The sequence below is a fragment of the Periplaneta americana genome, chromosome 15 (genome assembly GCF_040183065.1).
Source record: "Periplaneta americana isolate PAMFEO1 chromosome 15, P.americana_PAMFEO1_priV1, whole genome shotgun sequence".
Taxonomy (NCBI): domain Eukaryota; kingdom Metazoa; phylum Arthropoda; class Insecta; order Blattodea; family Blattidae; genus Periplaneta; species Periplaneta americana.
The window spans coordinates 80,956,384-80,975,937 of NC_091131.1; the positions used below are offsets into that span (position 1 = coordinate 80,956,384).

Sequence of the window (19,554 nt, forward strand, 5' to 3'; positions counted from 1 at the left end):
TATTAACTGCAAAAATAAAAGGAGATGTTTTTATTCCACGTATTGCTGGGATACTCATTCAATTTTAAGCAACTGCAATTTCAATGCCACTAGCATTTGTAATGGCCATATTAAAATGAAGTTCAAGGACAGTCGGTCAAAGTTCCAGACATTAACTTAAAAACTGCGTGTTTTTCACATCCTCAACTATATTTTATACAAAGAAGTGAAAAAAATTACACATATCAATAAGCAATTCAATGATACTTTTGTCATGTTGCTAATGTAGTATGTGAATGTACATAAGCCCACTGAAAATAACATTGTATTAATTCTCAAAATATTGTTGTTCACGTCCGAAAATATGTTGCTGCGAAATTATATCTGTATAATCACGTTGAAAATTTAGTTTGTTAAGCGTTGTGGAAATAAAAATCTCTTAATTTCTAAAATACCGGTAGGCCTATACGTTTCTCAGAATATTAGTCTTTATATTAAAAAATGACTTATTGCGAGTTTATATTGTATCTGTATTTTGTGTATAAAATTAGAATTAATATAATATGTTCTGAATTTATGAGATATAGTTTCAAGTTAAGTTATAGGGTAAACATTGGTAATTTCGTGGCAGTGGTTATTTCGTGATATTTTTTATTTGCTCTTTTGTGAAGTAACCAATGGTGTTACGAGATTGAAATTTCAGCCAAAGTATTGCATATGTTGTCCGGTTTCCAGAAACATACAGCTACTCTTTGTGTGACTATAGTAGCTGCTTCAGTGAGCTTTTATGTTTGGAGAGAGCAAGTTAGCATCGACTTCTCAGGCGTACAAATTGTGTGGATGTTTGTAATTACATTACAGGCTTATTACTAAAAGTAAGCATATGATATTTGGTACAATGATTTATTATATCTTAATGAAATTTTAGGAAATATTTTTGGAATTTTAGATATAGCTGTAGTCGAAATATATGCTTAGGTTTACGGATAGAAATCTTAGCTGTTTGAGGCGAAATTTTGTTGAGCATTAAGCGTTACATTTTATACTATTTTAAAAATTGTATTACAATACAAATTTTAGAAATCTGAAGATAAGATGTGATAACAAAAAAGAAAAGGGGGACGCAATGGGTTCAGTGTAGCTTCTGTTTGATTTATTATCATGCTAAGTGCTAATGATAAGTGCTAGATGACTTACTTGCAAGAATTGTGACAAGATGTAACATGGCTCCACCATTTTGGACCGTAGACAGAGGCAGACAATGGAGTGGCATCATGCAAATTCACCAAAGAAATAGAAATTCAAAAGTGCACCTTGGGCAGGAAAAGTTATGGCTACTATGTTTTTCGATTCAGAAGGACTTTTGCTTGTGGAAATCTTGCCACACGGAACCACCATTAATTCTGACGGGTATGTTGCAACTCTCAAGAAACTTCAAGTTAGACTGAGTCGTGTTCGACGACATCGGGAGAAGCAGGATGTTCTGCTATTGCACGACAACGCACAGCCATAAAATGTCAGTCACAAGACCACAGATCAGATCAGAAAATTCGGATAGACAACACTGAAACATCCGCCTTACAGTCCTGAACTGGAACCGTGCGATTACCATCTCTTTGGTAAACTGAAGGATCCCTTCGCGGAACGAGGTTAGAAGATGACTTTCTTGTGCACGCTGCTAAAGAGTGGCTCAGACGTGTTGGTCCAGACTTTTACCGTGCTGGTCCTCAGGCCCTCGTTCCTAGGTTACGTAAGGCAGTTGAAAGGGACGGGGATTATGTGGAAAAGTGACTTTTTTTTTTTTCTAAAGGATGTATCTACATTCTGTGAAAATAGCAAAGCTGTAGGATAAAAATGTAATTTTTAAACAAATGTTATGCATTGCTTTTGGAGTTACCCTAGTAAAATAGGCTATAGTAAAGTCCGTAATAAAAGTGTTCACCCTTTCAGAGCAAAGAAGATCCCTTTTCAATTTCAATTTTTACTTTGATTTCATTCTTATTATGTGCTGATATGGATTTCTATGTTTTCTTGCTATGAATATTAGACGGAATTACTATGTTTGAAGTCTTGTAACAATAAATGAGAATTTCATTTGACTTTAATGCATTTTTCCACAATTCTTCTACCTCTCACGAAATTATCAATGTAATATCACGAAATTACCAAGGTTATCACGAAATAACCAACCTTTTAGCTTAAGTTGTAAAAGTGGTTTTTGGCACTTGTTCAAGAACGAGTCCAGTCTTTTATGTCTCCATATTTGTACAGCAAATTATCGTCTTTGAGACGAAAAAATCGGAATAAGGATATATTTACACGTTTGAATTTTTAATTAATTTTCATGAAATTATCACGAAATTACCAATGTTTACCCTATTTAAAAAAACTGGGTATGATATAAGTGGGTGTACAGCGGTCAAGAGGTAAAAAATCTTCCAATATAAATTAAATTATATATGTATATATTGATTCGATGCCGAAACTGATGAGAAAGAGGAGAAGGAATTATATTTTCGTTGGGTTTTACTTTGTTTATAGTTTGATTTTTCTATTACTTTATTTGTATTTCTGGCGGTGTGGAAGAGAAGGCCTAATGGCCTTAATTACACCAGAATAAATAAATAAATAAATAAATAAAAACAAATAAATATATAATTTAAGTCCACACCTGTGGAGTAACGGTCAGCGCGTCTGGACGCGAAACCAGGTAGCCCGGGTTCAAATTCCGGTCGGGGCAAGTTACCTGGTTGAGGTTTTTTCCGATGTTTTCCCTCAACCCAATATGAGCAAATGCTGGGTAACTTTCGGTGCTGGATCCCGGACTCATTTCACCGGCATTATCACCTTCATGTTGATACAGCGTCGTAAAATAACCCAATAAATATAAATTTAAAACAACAGTTTGTCAGGCACATGATGAAATGTTTTCTTTTCGGTGCCTGATTTACAACTGTTTTAAATTGAGTTAACCCTGGCAGGCATTTGGCTAAGGAGTTCATTAATTCATGTAAGTGACGTTAAGTAAATATCCATCTTTAAGGGTGAGGAAAGCTTAGTAAAGACAATTCGTTTTGGTTGTCTAGAGTTAAGTTTCCGGGATTTCCGAAAATTTAATAACCAGTTTAATTAAAAATAGAAGCAGAAAGGAAAACCTGGGCAACGCCGGGTGCTTTCAGCTAGTGTAATATAAATTAAACTGAATTGGCCAATGACTGGATTGTCTCATTATTTCAAATGTGGAAAAACATGGGATTTAGTGGCTGATAATGCCCCTTGTCATGCTTATCTTAATATTGTAGCTCTTCTCTACAGTTGAAACAAACAAACACATTGAAATGTTGCATTATTTTTTTTTTTTAATTTGAAGTAAAGTGAGGCCAGAATCTTCTTCTATTCATTCAATTATTTTATCTACCTGCTGATCATCCAAGATTTTTGGCTCTTTTTCTTAATGTGCTAGAAGGAATATATGAACAAAAAGAATAATGCTGAAACTGATCAGGAAGAGAAAAATAAATTGGCTCGGCCACTGGCTAAGAAGAAACTGCCTACTGAAGGATGCACTGGAAGGAATGGTGAGCGGATGATAGGTTCGGGACAGAAGACGATATCAGATCATAGACAACATTAATATACAGGGATGATATGCGGAGACTAAGAGGAAGGTGGAAAATAGGAAAAATTGGAGAATGCTGGGTTTGCAGTAAAAGACCTGCCCTTGGGCAGAGCACTCTGAATTAATTAATTAATTACATATTTCGCACAATACTACATATTTTTAAGATATTATTTTTTACATAAAAGTAACATTCTGCCATACGCCGTTTAATTAAATGCTTTGTAAAGAAAATTATCAATATTTCAGCATAAACTAAAACGAAATTACAAAAATATTTATAGCATCTAAAACTCAAAGTTGTCAGTACTTAATGGGATACATATTTCAGCATTCAGGATAGGACAGCCACTCAGATAGAACCTGGTATTTATTCCCTACTAATTGAAGAATTCAGAGACATAGTGGGCCAAGCGCCATTTATTAAAAACGGAGAAAGCAAGGGTTAAAGTTAAGTGAATACCATAGTTTAATGACGATTGACATGTTATTTAGTTTTAATGTGTATACTTTATATTACTTGCTATATGTTCCCATTGAATTATGGTAATAACTTCATTTTAACCCTTGTTTTCTATAGTTTTAGTAAATGGCGCTTGGCCCACTATGGTTCTGAACCCTTCAATTCTGCTGCCTTGCACTTTTGCCTCATCTCTGGAAAAACCTATGTGATTGACAAGTCTCGCTTCATAACGACATCATGTCTCTAAACCGCCTGAAGGCATCTCAATTGGATTTTGTTCAATTTTCCTATAAAGAAAGATACTGGAGAGAAAGAGCGAATACAAAAAAAAATACTTATGTGAACTACAAGGTCCTCAAAAGAAGGTTTTAAAATATTGAAAATCTCTTGAGTAGCCCAAAGATTCCGAGAGCCTGAAGCTCTCCCTTCCTTCCTGTGTTAAATTTTATGTTACATTTAACGACGCTCGCAACTGCGGAGGTTATATGAGCGTCGCCGGTGTGCCGGAATTTTATCTCGCAAGAGTTCTTTTACATGTCAGTAAATCTACTGACATGAGCCCATCACATTTAAGCACACTTAAATGCCTGCGACCTGGCCCGGGATGGAACCCACAACCTCGGGCATAGAAGGCCAGCGCTATACCAACTACAACAACCAGCCGACTCCTTCCTTTGTGGATGCTATTGCTGCTAGCTTATTTTAACAGGTACCCTGCAAGCAAAAGCGTAAATACAAGTATTTATTTCAGTCAGTATGGTATTCAACGTAAAGACATAAGTTGGAAGTAAATCCCGAAAAGATTGTACAAAATGGAAATATAAAAATTGGAAATTTATCCTTTCAAGAAGTGGAAAAATTAAAATACCTGGGAGCAACAGTAACAAATATAAATGCCACTCGGGAGGAAATTAAACACAGAATAAATATGGGAAATGCCTATTATTCTGTTGAGAAGCTTTTATCATCCAGTCTGCTGTCAAAAATCTGAAAGATAGAATTTATGAAACAGTTATATTACCGGTTGTTCTTTATGGTTGTGAAACTTGGACTCTCACTTTGAGAGGGGAACAGAGGTTAAGGGTGTTTAAGAATAAGATGCTTAGGAAAATATTTGGAGCTAAGAGGGCTGAAGTTACAGGAGAATGGAGAAAGTTACACAACACAGAACTGCACGCATTCTTTTCTTCATCTGACATAATTAAGAACATTAAATCCAGACTTTTGAGATGGGCAGGGCATGTAGCACGTATGGGCGAATCCAGAAATGCATATAGAGTGTTAGTTGGGAGGCCGGAGGGAAAAAGACGTTGGGGAGGCCGAGACGTATATGGGAGGATAATATTAAAATGGATTTGAGGGAGGGGGATATGATGGTAGTGACTGGATTAATCGTGCTCAGGATAGGGACCGATGGCTGGCTTACATGAGGGTGACAATGAATCTCCGGGTTCCTTAAAAGCCATAAGTAGGCCTGAGTTGTCCACGTTGACGCATATTGATGTAGACTTAGTGGTGTAAAAAAACAACTTTGTTTTAATCATGCAATTTAAAATCCCCATTTTTGTTATTCATATGAAGAAGAAAATGAACATGAAATGAAAAAATATAATTTGAAGTTTATCTAATCATGCATTTATGATACATAGGCCTAAATAATATATTTAACATTCATTATACTTTATTATTATTTTTTACTATTGTCAGTCTATAGCTGTACACAATTAACAACTTGTTCTCTTCATGAACAAACGCGCTTCGGGATAATGTATCACATCTTCAGTGTTTCTATTGATATTATTAGTTACATTGTGTCAAGTTCATGATTTTCAATATCATTATACCTTGTTCATGTTAGGCTTACATTACTGAAATTCATTTTAATATTCCCTTGTTAAATAATTTGTCGTACAAACCAATTATTTACATGCTAATTCATAAACTACATATTGTTTATGTATTTACGTATTATAGTATATATTTTACGATTAGGGAAAACATGGGAATTTTACTGGAAGCAAGCAAAGAGATAGGTTTGGAAGTAAATCCCGAAAAGACAAAATATATGATTATGTCTCGTGACGAGAATATTGTACGAAATGGAAATATAAAAATTGGAAATTTATCTTTTGAAGAGGTGGAGAAGTTCAAATATCTTGGAGCAACAGTAACAAATATAAATGATACTCGGGAGGAAATTAAACACAGAATAAATATCGGAAATGCCTGTTAATATTCGGTTGAGAAGCTTTTATCATCCAGTCTGCTGTCAAAAAATCTGAAAGTTAGAATGTATAAAACAGTTATATTACCGGTTGTTCTTTATGGCTGTGAAACTTGGACTCTCACTTTGAAAGAGGAACATAGGTTAAGGGTGTTTGAGAATAAGGTGCTTAGGAAAATATTTGGGGCTAAGAGGGATGAAGTTACAGGAGAATGGAGAAAGTTACACAACACAGAACTTCACGCATTGTATTCTTTACCTGATATCATTAGGAACATTAAATCCAGACTTTAAGATGGGCAGGGCATGTAGCACGTATGGGCGAATCCAGAAATGCATATAGAGTGTTAGTTGGGAGGCCGGAGGGAAAAAGACCTTTAGGGAGGCCGAGACGTAGATGGGAGGATAATATTAAGTTGGATTTGAGGGAGGTGGGATATGATGATAGAGAATGGATTAATCTTGCTCAGGATAGGGACCAATGGCGGGCTTATGTGAGGGCGGCAATGAACCTGCGGGTTCCTTAAAAGCCAGTAAGTAAGCATATATTGTAGATACACTGGCGTCATTTTATATAAAATCCTTGTATACGTAGTTGTTCCTCCTGATGCAGGCCGAATTTGAGCAGCATAGTTTCGCCTTCTTGCTCGGTCTTGTTTCCTTCTGCAAATGAACATTCTTTTGTATCGTCTATCCATACAAATTGCTTTCCTTCTCCAATAAGTTGATTAAAAATTCAACATATTGAGATTTTTTTTTTACTTTATTTCCATTTGAATCATTGTTACTAATTAATTATGTACTTGTTTCATGGTAATTGTCTACAGTTGAAACAAACAGATACATTGCAATGTTGCATTATTTTTTTTAATTTGGAGTAAAGTGAGGCCAGAATCTTCTTCTATTCATTCAATTATTTTATCTACCTGCTGATCATTCAAGATTTTTGGCTCTTTTTCTCTTTTTTGTTGTCCGCTTATATTCCCTGAACATACCTAGGGGTAGGCAGTCTTATATTCAATGTTTAATTGTTTTCTTAATGCAACCCGATCTTCTCCCTGGTTCACGAAGAGAACTATTATTTACCTGTCTCTTTTTGTGTATTTTTAATTTTTTCTACTTACTGCTTTTCTGTTAGCAATAGCCATTCTACAAATCGGTCAAGTTATTTACACAGCAGCATCTTTCCTTTAAACTAAGAGAAACTCGACGCAGCGTTTGTGAAAAAAAAAAAGTCTGCAAGGCTGCAATCTTATAAAAGTTTTTCATAACATAAGCTTACTAAATATTTCAAATTTACCTTGAAGCTACATTTCACTTGTGTAATGTAATATAAATTAAACTGAATTGGCCAATGACTGGATTGTCTCATTATTTCAAAGGTGGCAAAACACGGGATTTAGTGGCTGATAATGCCCCTTGTCATACTTGTCTTAATTACTGTAACCGGTTACATTGTTGAAGTCAGCACCCTATTCACTGATGCTAAATCCTATAGAAATAATATGAAATAAAATTAAAGTTGCAGTCAGACAACAACTTAACCTCATATGGCACGACCTCGAATTGGGAAGCAAAAAATATAACTTACTTGTTGGTGGAGATTTCACACACCATTCATCATGCAGCTGCTTTAGCAATGGAGATGTGCCTGTTGGGCGCTAAATTGTACTGCTTTTTTAAGTTTGAAGCTAGCTGTACATTATTTCTGTTTTAATCTTGTACATTTATTCATCTGATGAAAATGAGAGAAGTACCAGTGTAATTTTTGTACATCTTGTTCAATTGTACAAGAACAAAAGTATTAATTGCAGTCTTTGTCAGTATACATTTTCGCAGACATAGGATTTCCACTTGCATTTACATACTCTTGGCTACTATTTATTTTGATTTTTAGTACACTCATACAGTTTTCCGCACACTTCCTAGATTTCACCTTAGTCGAGTTATTTTCTTCCACTTCGTCTGCCATGTTCTACATCAAGTCACGTGGCAAGAAGCAGCAGCTTTCATTGGACGTTTGGATATGGCCCACTCTTCCTCTCAAAAGAACTGGCATTTGCTTGAGAGAGTATTTTTGTTGCTTCAAGTATTTCATAACGTGAGGGTTTGGATCAAATGATGCTATCTGTTGAGTACGTGAGTCAGCAGGCAATTGAAAGATGAGATAAGCTTCAAAACTCTGAAAATGGATTTGGCCCACTATGGCTCTTAGCCCTTCATATACTGCTGCCAGGTAGCACCGCAAGAATCGAAACTCGATTGTGCGCTATTTCTCATACATCCTTGCCTTATTCAGAAACAAAGCATTTCCTATGTTAATATACCCATTTTTTCCTCTATACATTATGAGAAGTCCATATCTTAAGTTTTGCCCACTTTTTCGTTACATCCTGGATAAAACATATTACATGATCGTTTACTATTTTCTTTAGCTTAGACGATAGCGGGTTTGCCTGTTGATCGGAAGCTGTACTCGGGCATGGATTCGAGTCCCGCTTTGGCTGATGGTCGAGTTTTTTATGAAGTTTTCTCGAACTGTAATGCGAATGTCAGATAATCCCATGGCGAATTATCGGACTCGTCTCGCCAAATATCATCTCACTCTCACCAATTCCAACGACGTTAAATAATTTAGTATTCGACAAAGCGTCTTTAAATAACCGATTAAAATATTCATGTTCACTCAGTCCACAACATAAAGGAAAATTAACAAACAGGAGACATTGTTCGATTATGTGATTTTACATGGAAAGGGCCATTACCGTCGTCAACAGCAGGTTTGTGTCAGTTCGTATACAATTTATCTGATAGCTTGAACCCAGGTACGACACTTGTAAGCCACCATTGCAACCCATCTTGAAATCGATCTTGGATATTCTTGGAATGGATCCCTTTGATGTGGAATGCACATCATAATTTTGGCTGTAGAGTAGAAGCATACTCTGCAATTATAACAAAGACAGGGCCTTGTTGTGAGTATAATGTCACAGCGAGGATCGAAATGCTTGAAGTGAATTACAAGGTTGTACATGCATAGCATTTTGCGTATTAGCGGGATTTGACTTGGCGTCTGTTCAAGATAATGGCAACAGGAGATTAAAACTGGCCAGTTGGTTCAGTTCATTTCTATACAGACTTGTAAGTCCGTTCAATATAGACATGATAAAAAAAGTTGTCATTGGTAAGACAGTAAGACGACAAGCTAGCGAACTGGATGTGCGACCTCTGGTAGCTAATCTATACAGGTTGTCATAGAATTCCACACCAGGTATCTAGTGCGTGTTACACAGGGAAATTTAGACGGAATTTTGAAACTGAATAATTCCTAGGTAGTGCTATTTCCGAGGTATTAGGACGCAAGAAATCTCGAAGTTGTGATATCACCTCCAGTTGATGGAGCGCTATTAGAGATTCACTGTACTTTCTGCTCCTCATTCAGAAGTAAGTGCTTTTATATCTGATATGGTACCCCACTATCTGAACAGCTTATACTGTTGGTGGCTTACAGATTAAATATTCATTTGATTTGCTTCTCACTGATTGTACTTCTCTTTATGTTTACCGGCTGCATACAGTATATTATATTTCTTAAGAATATAAAACTCATTATATTGGGTATACGCATCCATTATATTTAAGGAAAGTTAAATATTGTCTATTATGAGCGCTGGAATATCAAACCAATATTTCTGTGAAAGAAATTACACGAAGGACAGCAGTGAAAAGATGAGGGAAGGCACCTTTATTTAGTAGGGTAACTATTAGGTCTATGAAACGGATATTTTATACCAAAGACATATGCATGTGCATTCAGATTTTTCTTAATCCATACCTACGTACTTATGTCCTAACGCAAAAAATGTAGAAGTACCTAACTTATTAATTTTTAAATGATTGATTAAACGGCAAACTTACTCGTGTTAATTATATAGCTTATATAATTAACACGAGTTAGTTTGCCATTTAATCAATCTTTTATATTTAAGTGTTAAAAGTAGTGTACGCAAGATTCAAGATGTATTAATTTTTATTGTATGTCAAATTATACATCATTTTACATTTAAAAGTCAGAAACCTGTACGAAATACATTTTCCACAAATCCCCTTTCCGTGTCGTCTGTCATAAGTAGAGCCCTGCGTTTTGTCACTTTGAATGCAAGTTAGGTGTACGTCGATTATAACTAGCTTCGCTTGATACTTAGAGCACTGCGAGTCGAAGCAGTTCATGCTGCAGTGAAGCAGTTTTACCTCATGCTCCGAACTATATAGGCTATATGTGTTTACGTCTATTTATTTGTTGTATAAAATACCACTTTGCTTTAATAACAATAATAACAAAATATTTGTTAAAAAGCAGCTTATATTCAATAAAAATTATTTTTACAATAGGTAAAACGCATGCAGATATTTTAGATCTACTTAAAGACTGGAATCAACAATTTAGAAAAAAAAAACATGTCTCAGTACAAACATAAAAAATTATATTGACTGCGTGTTTTACAATCTCTACACACAATGAATACCTGTATGTTTCAAATGATGAAACATTTCTCCTTTCTTTGATGAAACACGTTTTCTTTTTCCCTAATGAAGCGCTCGCTACCAAATTCTCCTATTAGAGCACTGATCTCCAAGCACTTGGCTTTGTTTTGTTTTGGTGTGTTCACTGAACAGCAGACCTAAACTGTTAAGTAGGATTGGATACCGCCGAGCTATATTCCATACATACATGTTGCGGATTGCTTAAAGACCGTACTATTACAAAAACTGTGATAAATTAAGCAGTGGTAATCGTCACGTCTCAAAGCACGAATTCGATATATATCGATTATTTTGAATTCGAGGTCCATTGTTAGGTACGATAAGCTCTCATTCTAATGGTTTAGTTGATATTGAACAAAAAGAAAATACAATCCCTGTTATACACATATGTGTTTTATTTGTACAGTTTCAGTTGATTACCATTTACGTAATGGAGGATTTAAATAAAAATGGCTATATCGTTTATATATGTGGTTACAATGAAGCACAATCCAAATGGAGATTTAACGAATAACGACATTCTATGTCGAATTTGTTTGGATGATACAGGAGAACCTGTTATTTCTCCTTGCAATTGTAAGGTATTTACAATAAATGTTACGTTTATGTTAGATGTACAGTACAATCTAGTATAAAATCTCACTTTTGGAACTTCAAATCATAACTAGAAATTTTTATTAAACAACAATTGGCATAGCTGATTATGCCGGTACTTCTCTTACATGTTGGTTTAAAAATGTAAAGATTACTTAGTAGGCCTATGTATGATTTTATCACAAGTAAAAGATGATATTTGGTTAATTAAAACATAGATAGTAAAGTTGAAAGGTTGTGACTATGTGGATAGCACATGCGCTTCCTAACTATGCAGTCCGATGTTCGATTCAGGGCGTAGATAATAGAAAAAAATTATTTTCCGTCCACGGAATTGTTTGTCCGTTGTCTTCCGATTCCTTTTGATGTCTCAGCAGCACCAGAAGCTGATACCATGACCAGAGACGACTGCATTTGTGAGATGACTAGTGTACGATCAAATGAATCTCCCACTCCTACCCAATTGTGTGTAAGTTAAGGATAGATTAAGCAGAATAAGAAAGAAAGAAATTATTATTATTATTATTATTATTGAAAAATATTAAAATTTGAACATAATGAACAGAAATCAATAGCATAGTAATGGTATGTCATGAATATTTGAATGTCAACATAATTTTGTAATTGTTAATCATTGGCTGGACAAAGCTTTCTGGACAGAAGAAACAACTTCTTTCTTAACTGTTAATACAGCTTTCCTTAGAATTCTTCAAACTGTGCTATAACTCATTCCAAGATACCTGGATACCTAACACTGCTAATTCTACAATAATTATATTTTTTACTTATTTCATTACTTGTCTCAAGCACTTTTGCAGCAGTGACAGCATTGATTAACTTTGGTCTTCCAGATTTCTTCTTATCAGTAACAGAACCAATTCCCTCAAATTTTACTCCCCACATTCCAACTCAACATTCCACTCCTACTCGCGTTACGGAATGAGCGCTTGTTCGAGTCCTATGGGGAAAGAATTTTCTCATTAAATTTCGGCCAGTGCTAACCAGCATCGTAATGAATTTGGGGTGCTACGATAGGTAGCGAAATCCAGTTATTAAAACTAGTTTATAACTACTGGGAGGAGGGGAGATCATCGTGCTAACCACAGTATACCTTCGTCCTGGCTGGAGCATCGTTCACCTCTACTTAGGTATGTTGACATGATGTCAGCAGCCAGCTGGTCGGCCTGGCCCTTCATGGGCTGTCGCCTCATGGATTGTTACATACATACATAAGTGTTCTTCCCAAGGGCAAGTCTTTCACTGCAAACCCAGCATTCTCCAGTCTTTCCTATTTTCTGCCTTCCTCTTAGTCTCCGCATATGATCCATATATCTTAATGTCGTCTATTATCTGATACTGTATCTTCTTCTACCCCGAACTCCTCTCCCGTTCACCATTCTTTCCAGTGCATCCTTCAGTAGGCAGTTTCTTCTCAGCCAGTGACCCAGCCAATTTCTTTTTTCTCTTCCTGATCAGTTTCAGCATCATTCTTTCTTCACCCACTCTTTCCAACACAGCTTCAGTTCTTATTCTGACTGTCCATTTCACATGCTCTATTCTTCTCCATATCCACATTTCAAATGCTTCGTCGTAATATCCAGTATTTAATCGATACGTACTCTAGAATAGGTTGGTGTGTCCATCTGTTCTTTAAAAACGCCATTGTTTCCCCAAAACAGTAATTTCTTTCTACCTCAAAATAATAGTTTTGTCTAATGACTAGCCTTTAAATTGCCGTTATTCGCCCCGATTCTACGAGCATGTCCATAAATGTTGCTAGTGTCGAGAAGGGTGGCTCACTTAGTTCATCAGAGGTTATCCACGTTGCACCACAGGCGGGGATCAACATTACACACAGAGAAACCGGCATACCCGAAAGAAACCTCTGTGTTGCCTTGATCATGGGCTTGCCCAATACAAGTTATAAATTCAGGATGGATGAACCGGGATTTGAGCCCGGGCCCCCTGGCTTATAAGTCCAGTGCGCTAATACTGAGCCATAGTGACGGTCTACCTTAAATATTAGATATAATATTTATAACGCTTTAAAGTTTGAAGTGATTTTTAATGACCCTATACTTTTCTTGCTGTTGAAGGATGCAATGACTTTCCCGCCTCAATGTGTGAAGAAGCATCTTTCAATACTGTACGGTCCAGAAAAGATAACATTACCTTCTACAGTGTATTTTGTACTCCTGAAGTCCTACATGCACTGTAAAAATAATGTATATTAATACTTTATTTATTTATTTATTATTTTGCTAATAATTGTAACATAAAATATAATATATACAGAAAAACTTTAGCTCGCCCCTGAAAGAGTAGAACTCGTGCTCAGGGGCGGATTCCTGAAAAATTAAACTCTTATTTCTCACTGGATGACACGATAGCCACATGAAGGGCTAGGGCCTAACCGAACACCTGCCATCTAGTAATCAAGTAGGGGTTTTTATAGTGAGTGTTATGAATGCTCCACAGGTGTTATTAATTCGCTTTTGTTTAACAGGATTTCGCCACCTATCATGTCTCCCCAATTTTTCGATCCTGGATCTGAACTCGTGATTCAATGTATCGCTCGGACGTTGGTTGGAATCCTACTTGGGCTGATTACCTGGTTTGGTTTCTTTTTTCCCTGCGTGTTTCCAACTATAGGAAGAATATCAGGTAGTCCCATGACGAATCCTAGAACTATTTCGTCAAATACCTGTTTGCTATTAACAATTTCATAGATGCTGGATAATCACACACTTGATACTGCATCGTTAAATAACATTAAAAATCTACATAAAGAAATTGTCTCGATTTTCCAGGCGACATAAACATTAATGAAGATCTGAGCATATAATAGTACATTATGCAACGAGCCTATAATGATAATAATTAAGACGCAAGTATGGATATTTATGAAACGAGCGCAAGCGAGTTTCATAATATTCATACGAGCGTCTTAATTACCATTATAGGCAAGTTTCATACGACTTTTTATGCTCGACCATATTTCTAACATGAAATTATTCAGATGTATACATTTTATTTGTATCTGACAAGATCGGAAGTGACCTTGTTCTAGGTCGTGAATTGTGAGATATGCGCGGACGCGAAAGTATTGATTTTTTCCGAGGAACAATAATGTCATTGACCTTGATGTAATCCCGTTAAACTTGATATAACCTTGATTATTGAATTCGACATTGAAAAACGAGATGACAAATTGAATTTATTTGAATATTATTTACAATTAACGCTAATTATTATAGTAACAGAACATAACCTTCTGCGACAGTATTGGATTTCCAGCCTCCGTGACTTTTCGCTAATTCTCTTTCGATTGCATATCCGAAAATAATCGATACTTGCGGTTTTATAACGGTACAAAGCTGACTTGTCATTGGCTGAACACCTGTACTTTAATGAGTAGGTGTACTTTAATGACATGCATTAAAGGACTGCTACCAGGTGTATAATTACTACATTTCGGCATGGTCGAGCATAAAATTATTTCTTACATTAGGAAAATTCTCAAAATATGAAATAACTGTCTAACTGTTCGTTTCGAAATGACAGTAGTATGTAGGCCTACCTTTCTCTAACTAGAACAGCATCCGGAATAAGTTCCATAATATCGTACATCACTCGATATATCTTAGGAGCCGTAGTAGCTGTGGACTGAGGTCCCGAGTTCGCGCCCGGATGATGGCGGAATTTTTCCACACCACATTCTCGCTCCGAGATCAAGAAATCAAGTGAACTGTACCTCCACACCCCTTTTACGTCGTATAACATCTCAGTGTATCTTTACTTTTTTACTCTGTATCTCTTGCAAAGAAGAGAATTTGTTTCCACTAATTCCTTTTGATTAATATGACTACTTCTCTTTTGTAGATGTATTACTTACTGTACATGCTTTATTTTCTCGATAGGGAACCATGGGACTGCTTCATCTATCATGCCTGGAACGCTGGCTGTCCGAGAGTGGAAGTAGCACATGCGAATTGTGCTTATATAAATTTCAGACGGAATGTGTGGTGCGTTACTCAATACAAAAAGCTTTGTGGTTATGGATATCGATGAAGGATACAGCACGGGGCCGTCATGTTAGAGGACTGTGGAGTGACGTTGCAATCACCGTCATCATCACCCCGATCACATTCGGATCCATTTATTTCTGCGTCATAGCAGCGGACTTCTACTCAAAAGATCAGTTTGCAAACATGCCGCCAACAAAATTTACTACATTTATGCTTCTCTTCATGATAGGAATAATCGCCCTTGGTTATTACTTATGGATGTATTTGGCATTTCAGTATCATGCTAGAGCGTGGTATAACTGGTGGCAGAGCCAGCTTAATGTGAGAGTTATTATTTCCGAAGATCGTGACTTCACACCGCCTGATAATGAAAATAACTCTGGGGAAGAATTCTTGCATACTCATATAACTACGAATGAGCCTACTGGTGACAATGCCTCGGGATCTCTGTCCCCAACATATCTGGATTCACACAGTCACACTCAAAGTGAGGACATTTAAGTGAAACATTGAACGCACATGTAAGCGACATAAATCTCGCAATGGAACAGCCAACAAATGCAAATTCATAAAAAATATTCCTCAAAAGAAGCGAGGACAAAAACTAATGAAAGTCTGAGTTCGATTCAAAGTGAGTTCTGTAAAAGTAGCAAATAAAATACAGAATTTCAATCACCATAAGATATTATTACTATTAAGATATATTAATTTATTATTATTATTAGAATTATTAGTTTAAAATAATTGAGGTTTGACAGTTACTGAAACTGCTGGGAACCTAGAGTTCATACAGAATTATACTAGGCGGATCATTCAATTGCATATGGGAATGGTCTACAAAGGTTGAGCACTGTTCGTTTCATTGGGTACAAGTGCATAGGATGGTGGGTGGTCATTAAAATCTACAAATACAAGGGTCCGTGCCCTGTGTTAAATCTTATTTCATCCTTATTTTGATAATAATGTAGTAGTTGTTTCAGTTAATTGTAGAGTCTCTATTCAACTGAATTAGATCTACAGAGAAGAAAAAGCATATCACTATCTTGACTCGATTCACTATTCTCATTTCACTATCAGTCAGTCATCTCTTACGTTTACGACAAACAGTTCTAGCACTTCATAAAAACTAAAAATGCGTGTAGTCAGGAAACATCTTTTGAAAATTCACCCAATACTGATACACTTTTCAGCTTATATCATTTTTATGGAGACAGAAATGCAAAGTTATATGTTGCTATGGTTCCTTACTTTCCTCTTACATCTTTTAAACCAGAGGCGCCCAAACTTTCTACCATGAAAGGCCAATAATTACTCCAGTAATTGACCTCGGGCCACATTACAATGTATGCACGTGTAATTTTTTGTTAATATTACGACAAAACTATAGTTAAATTAATTAATTAATTTTATAAAATTTGGATTACTTAATTTTGAAAAATACTTCAATAAAAGGCATGCGTCATTACTCACCTAATTACAAGTGTGGAACTGGTATTTTGTAGATAATAAATTGTCGATATTGGGTTTCTGCTTTATGGTTCTCAGAAATAACACGTCTTGGAGATGCTCGTCATTTAAGCTTGAAGTTAATCTTGATTTCTGAATTTTCATTTTCGAAAATGTTTGTTCACATACATACTGTATGTTGAAGAAAATATAGAAATCAAATGCCGAGCTTAGTTTTTTAATGCTGGATATTTCTTCTCAGGAAGTAATTTGTAGAACTTGATCAGATCTGTAGGACTGAAGGCTCCCTTCATTGCATCATCACATTGTAAATCCATTAGCTCTAATTGTAACATGTCTGGTGCTTTTTCAACATCAAAGGTAAATGGAGACGAGAACAAAGAAATTTCTGAATCAGTTTTCAGAAACTCAGCAAATCTTGTAAACTGATCTTCGATATCTTCAGTAACAGTTAGTCTTCAAACTTTCGAGTCATGCTCAAAACATATTATCCTGCTGGAAATTGAACTTCATAAAGTTGTTCAAAATTAACGATCGTGGTAGGCCACTAAAATGATCATCACAGGCCGTAGTTTGAGCGGCTCTGTTTTAAACTGTTCATTCATAAAAGTGTATGTCTTAGCTATTAAATCCCGACTGTTAGAAAAAGCAGCAGTTTCACGATTTTACGGTTTCGCGCAGGTGATTAATTTCTCAACCTACACATGATACATTATTTATTTCTGTACTTCCTTTTTTTCTTTTCTACCTTTATAAAACAGATCTCCCTATCACCATGTATGTTGAAACTGTTTACTAACCAACATTATTTCGCAATCTTATTCATGGGCAAAGTACAAAAATAATTAATGTATCATGCGTAGATTACATGTATGAAGAAGATTGTTTTTTATATTGCCATCTTATTCATATTATATATATATATATATATATATATATATATATATATATATATGCTCTCATGGTGTCTTTGTTTCCATATGTCCTAAGAAAAGAATGGAAATAAAGACACCATGAAAGCATTTACATTAACAGAAGTATATTCAGGTTTGAGATTTCTATTTGTGTATTTATATAGTGCTTCTTAAAGACTAGGATGATGCTTTATAACATTCTGTTAGGAGTTTCAACTTCTGACCGAGAAATATAATACAAAAATTTCGAATATCTAAATCAAGTCACGTAATTCAAAGAAAGGGAACAGGTTTGTAGCAGAAATGATAAAGAACTTAACAAGTATCTACAATATTTTGACTATGAGGAGGAAACTGGCATTCCATAAAAAATTATAAATTATAACAGAGCAATGAGAATTATTAATCAGAAAGAAACAAGAATACAAAACCTTGGCAAAATCAGTACCATATTGCTTATATGACAGTGAAATCAGGATCATACAAAAGCATGACAGAAAAAATCATCTGTTTCTTTCATATCAAGGATTAATCTCGTTCCGAAGCCAAAGAGAATGATATAATTGTTGTCTCCATCTTTTCCTTGGCCATACTGTATCTCATCTGCTTGAAAGTTTATAAAAGAAAGCTTGCAGCAGTAGCCTAACAATGGATTCTTCTTATTTGTCATTGTCAATGAAATTCAATTTTTAAGGAGTGTTGGATATGCAAAATTAGATATTTAAGGAAATAATAGCAGGCAGGGGACTGCAACTTATTTTAACAAATATTTTTCTCCAAAAGTACTGTAGCTGAAGTATCATAATATACATGGTGTGTATACTTTGTTAAACAGAAATAACCTACGACTGTGACAACAGAGGTAAAAGCACTGTATTATGCAAACCATCCTCTCTATTATCTGGCCGCTTGTATGAGGAGGTGATTTTTAGGAATGGAGGTTAAAAGAGGGAGTTATTTATTTAGATTGCCAAACTTTCGTGAACAGACACACAAATCTATACTCTCAGTACTAATATCAAATTAACCACCATTTTACTAATTGTCCAATTTTAATTAGCTACAATGTTTTCGTATTTGCAGCCAACAGAGATGTAGTCCCTGTTGGCTATTATCACTGAAAAGAAATATGAATATTCTACAAGATTTGAAAGTAGAGCTAGTAACATCACATCGACAAATAATGACTAAATTGGCAATAATATGTCTTCCATATACTTTGATAGCTCTTGAATTGCTTACCAAGCACTACAAGGTGTTTGAGAAAACCTCCAAATGCTAGCAGGAAACTACAACATGCTAGCAAGTCCAGTACACAAAAGAATAATTGTGGTGATATTGTAATCAGTTCTTGGCTCAAATCATTAAATGAGCCGTTGAGAGCAAAAGTGGCGTAAGTCAAAAATGGGTAATGAGGGTTAAAGTAAACATTCTGTAAAATACAGCGCAAAGTAGCAATTAATATTCAGTTTATTTAAACTATTAGTAGTCAATGGATAGTACGAAGGACATATTAATTGCTACTTTGTGCTGTATTTTACGGAACTTTTACTTTAAACCTCATTACCCAATTTTGACTTACACCACCTCTGCTCTCAACGGCTCAAATAGATATCATGTGTTATAACCTACATAAAAACAGAAATGTGATCAATCCACAAGTGCAATTAATGTTTATTTAAAATTTCATAATTAATTTTTCATTAAAAAGAAAGAAAATG

The 19,554-nt window shown here is 35.4% G+C and overlaps 1 protein-coding gene across 1 annotated transcript; it reads left to right on the forward strand.

Moving 5' to 3' along the window:
* The first annotated feature begins 11,181 nt into the window (after positions 1–11,181).
* LOC138715647 (E3 ubiquitin-protein ligase MARCHF2-like) lies at positions 11,182–16,097 on the forward strand. Its single transcript, XM_069848720.1, has 2 exons — positions 11,182–11,411; positions 15,345–16,097. Exons 1-2 carry the CDS (start codon positions 11,280–11,282, stop codon positions 15,951–15,953), a joined length of 741 nt encoding a protein of 246 aa, XP_069704821.1. The 5' UTR covers positions 11,182–11,279; the 3' UTR covers positions 15,954–16,097.
* The last annotated feature ends 3,457 nt before the right edge of the window (positions 16,098–19,554 follow it).

Excerpts from the sequence above, each read along its gene's own strand:
- LOC138715647 (XM_069848720.1), top strand. The coding sequence starts at position 11,280 with ATGGCTATATCGTTTATATATGTGGTTACAATGAAGCACAATCCAAAT. Across the intron at positions 11,412-15,344 it reads TTTCTCCTTGCAATTGTAAG|GGAACCATGGGACTGCTTCA; the intron begins GTATTTACAATA and ends TTTTCTCGATAG.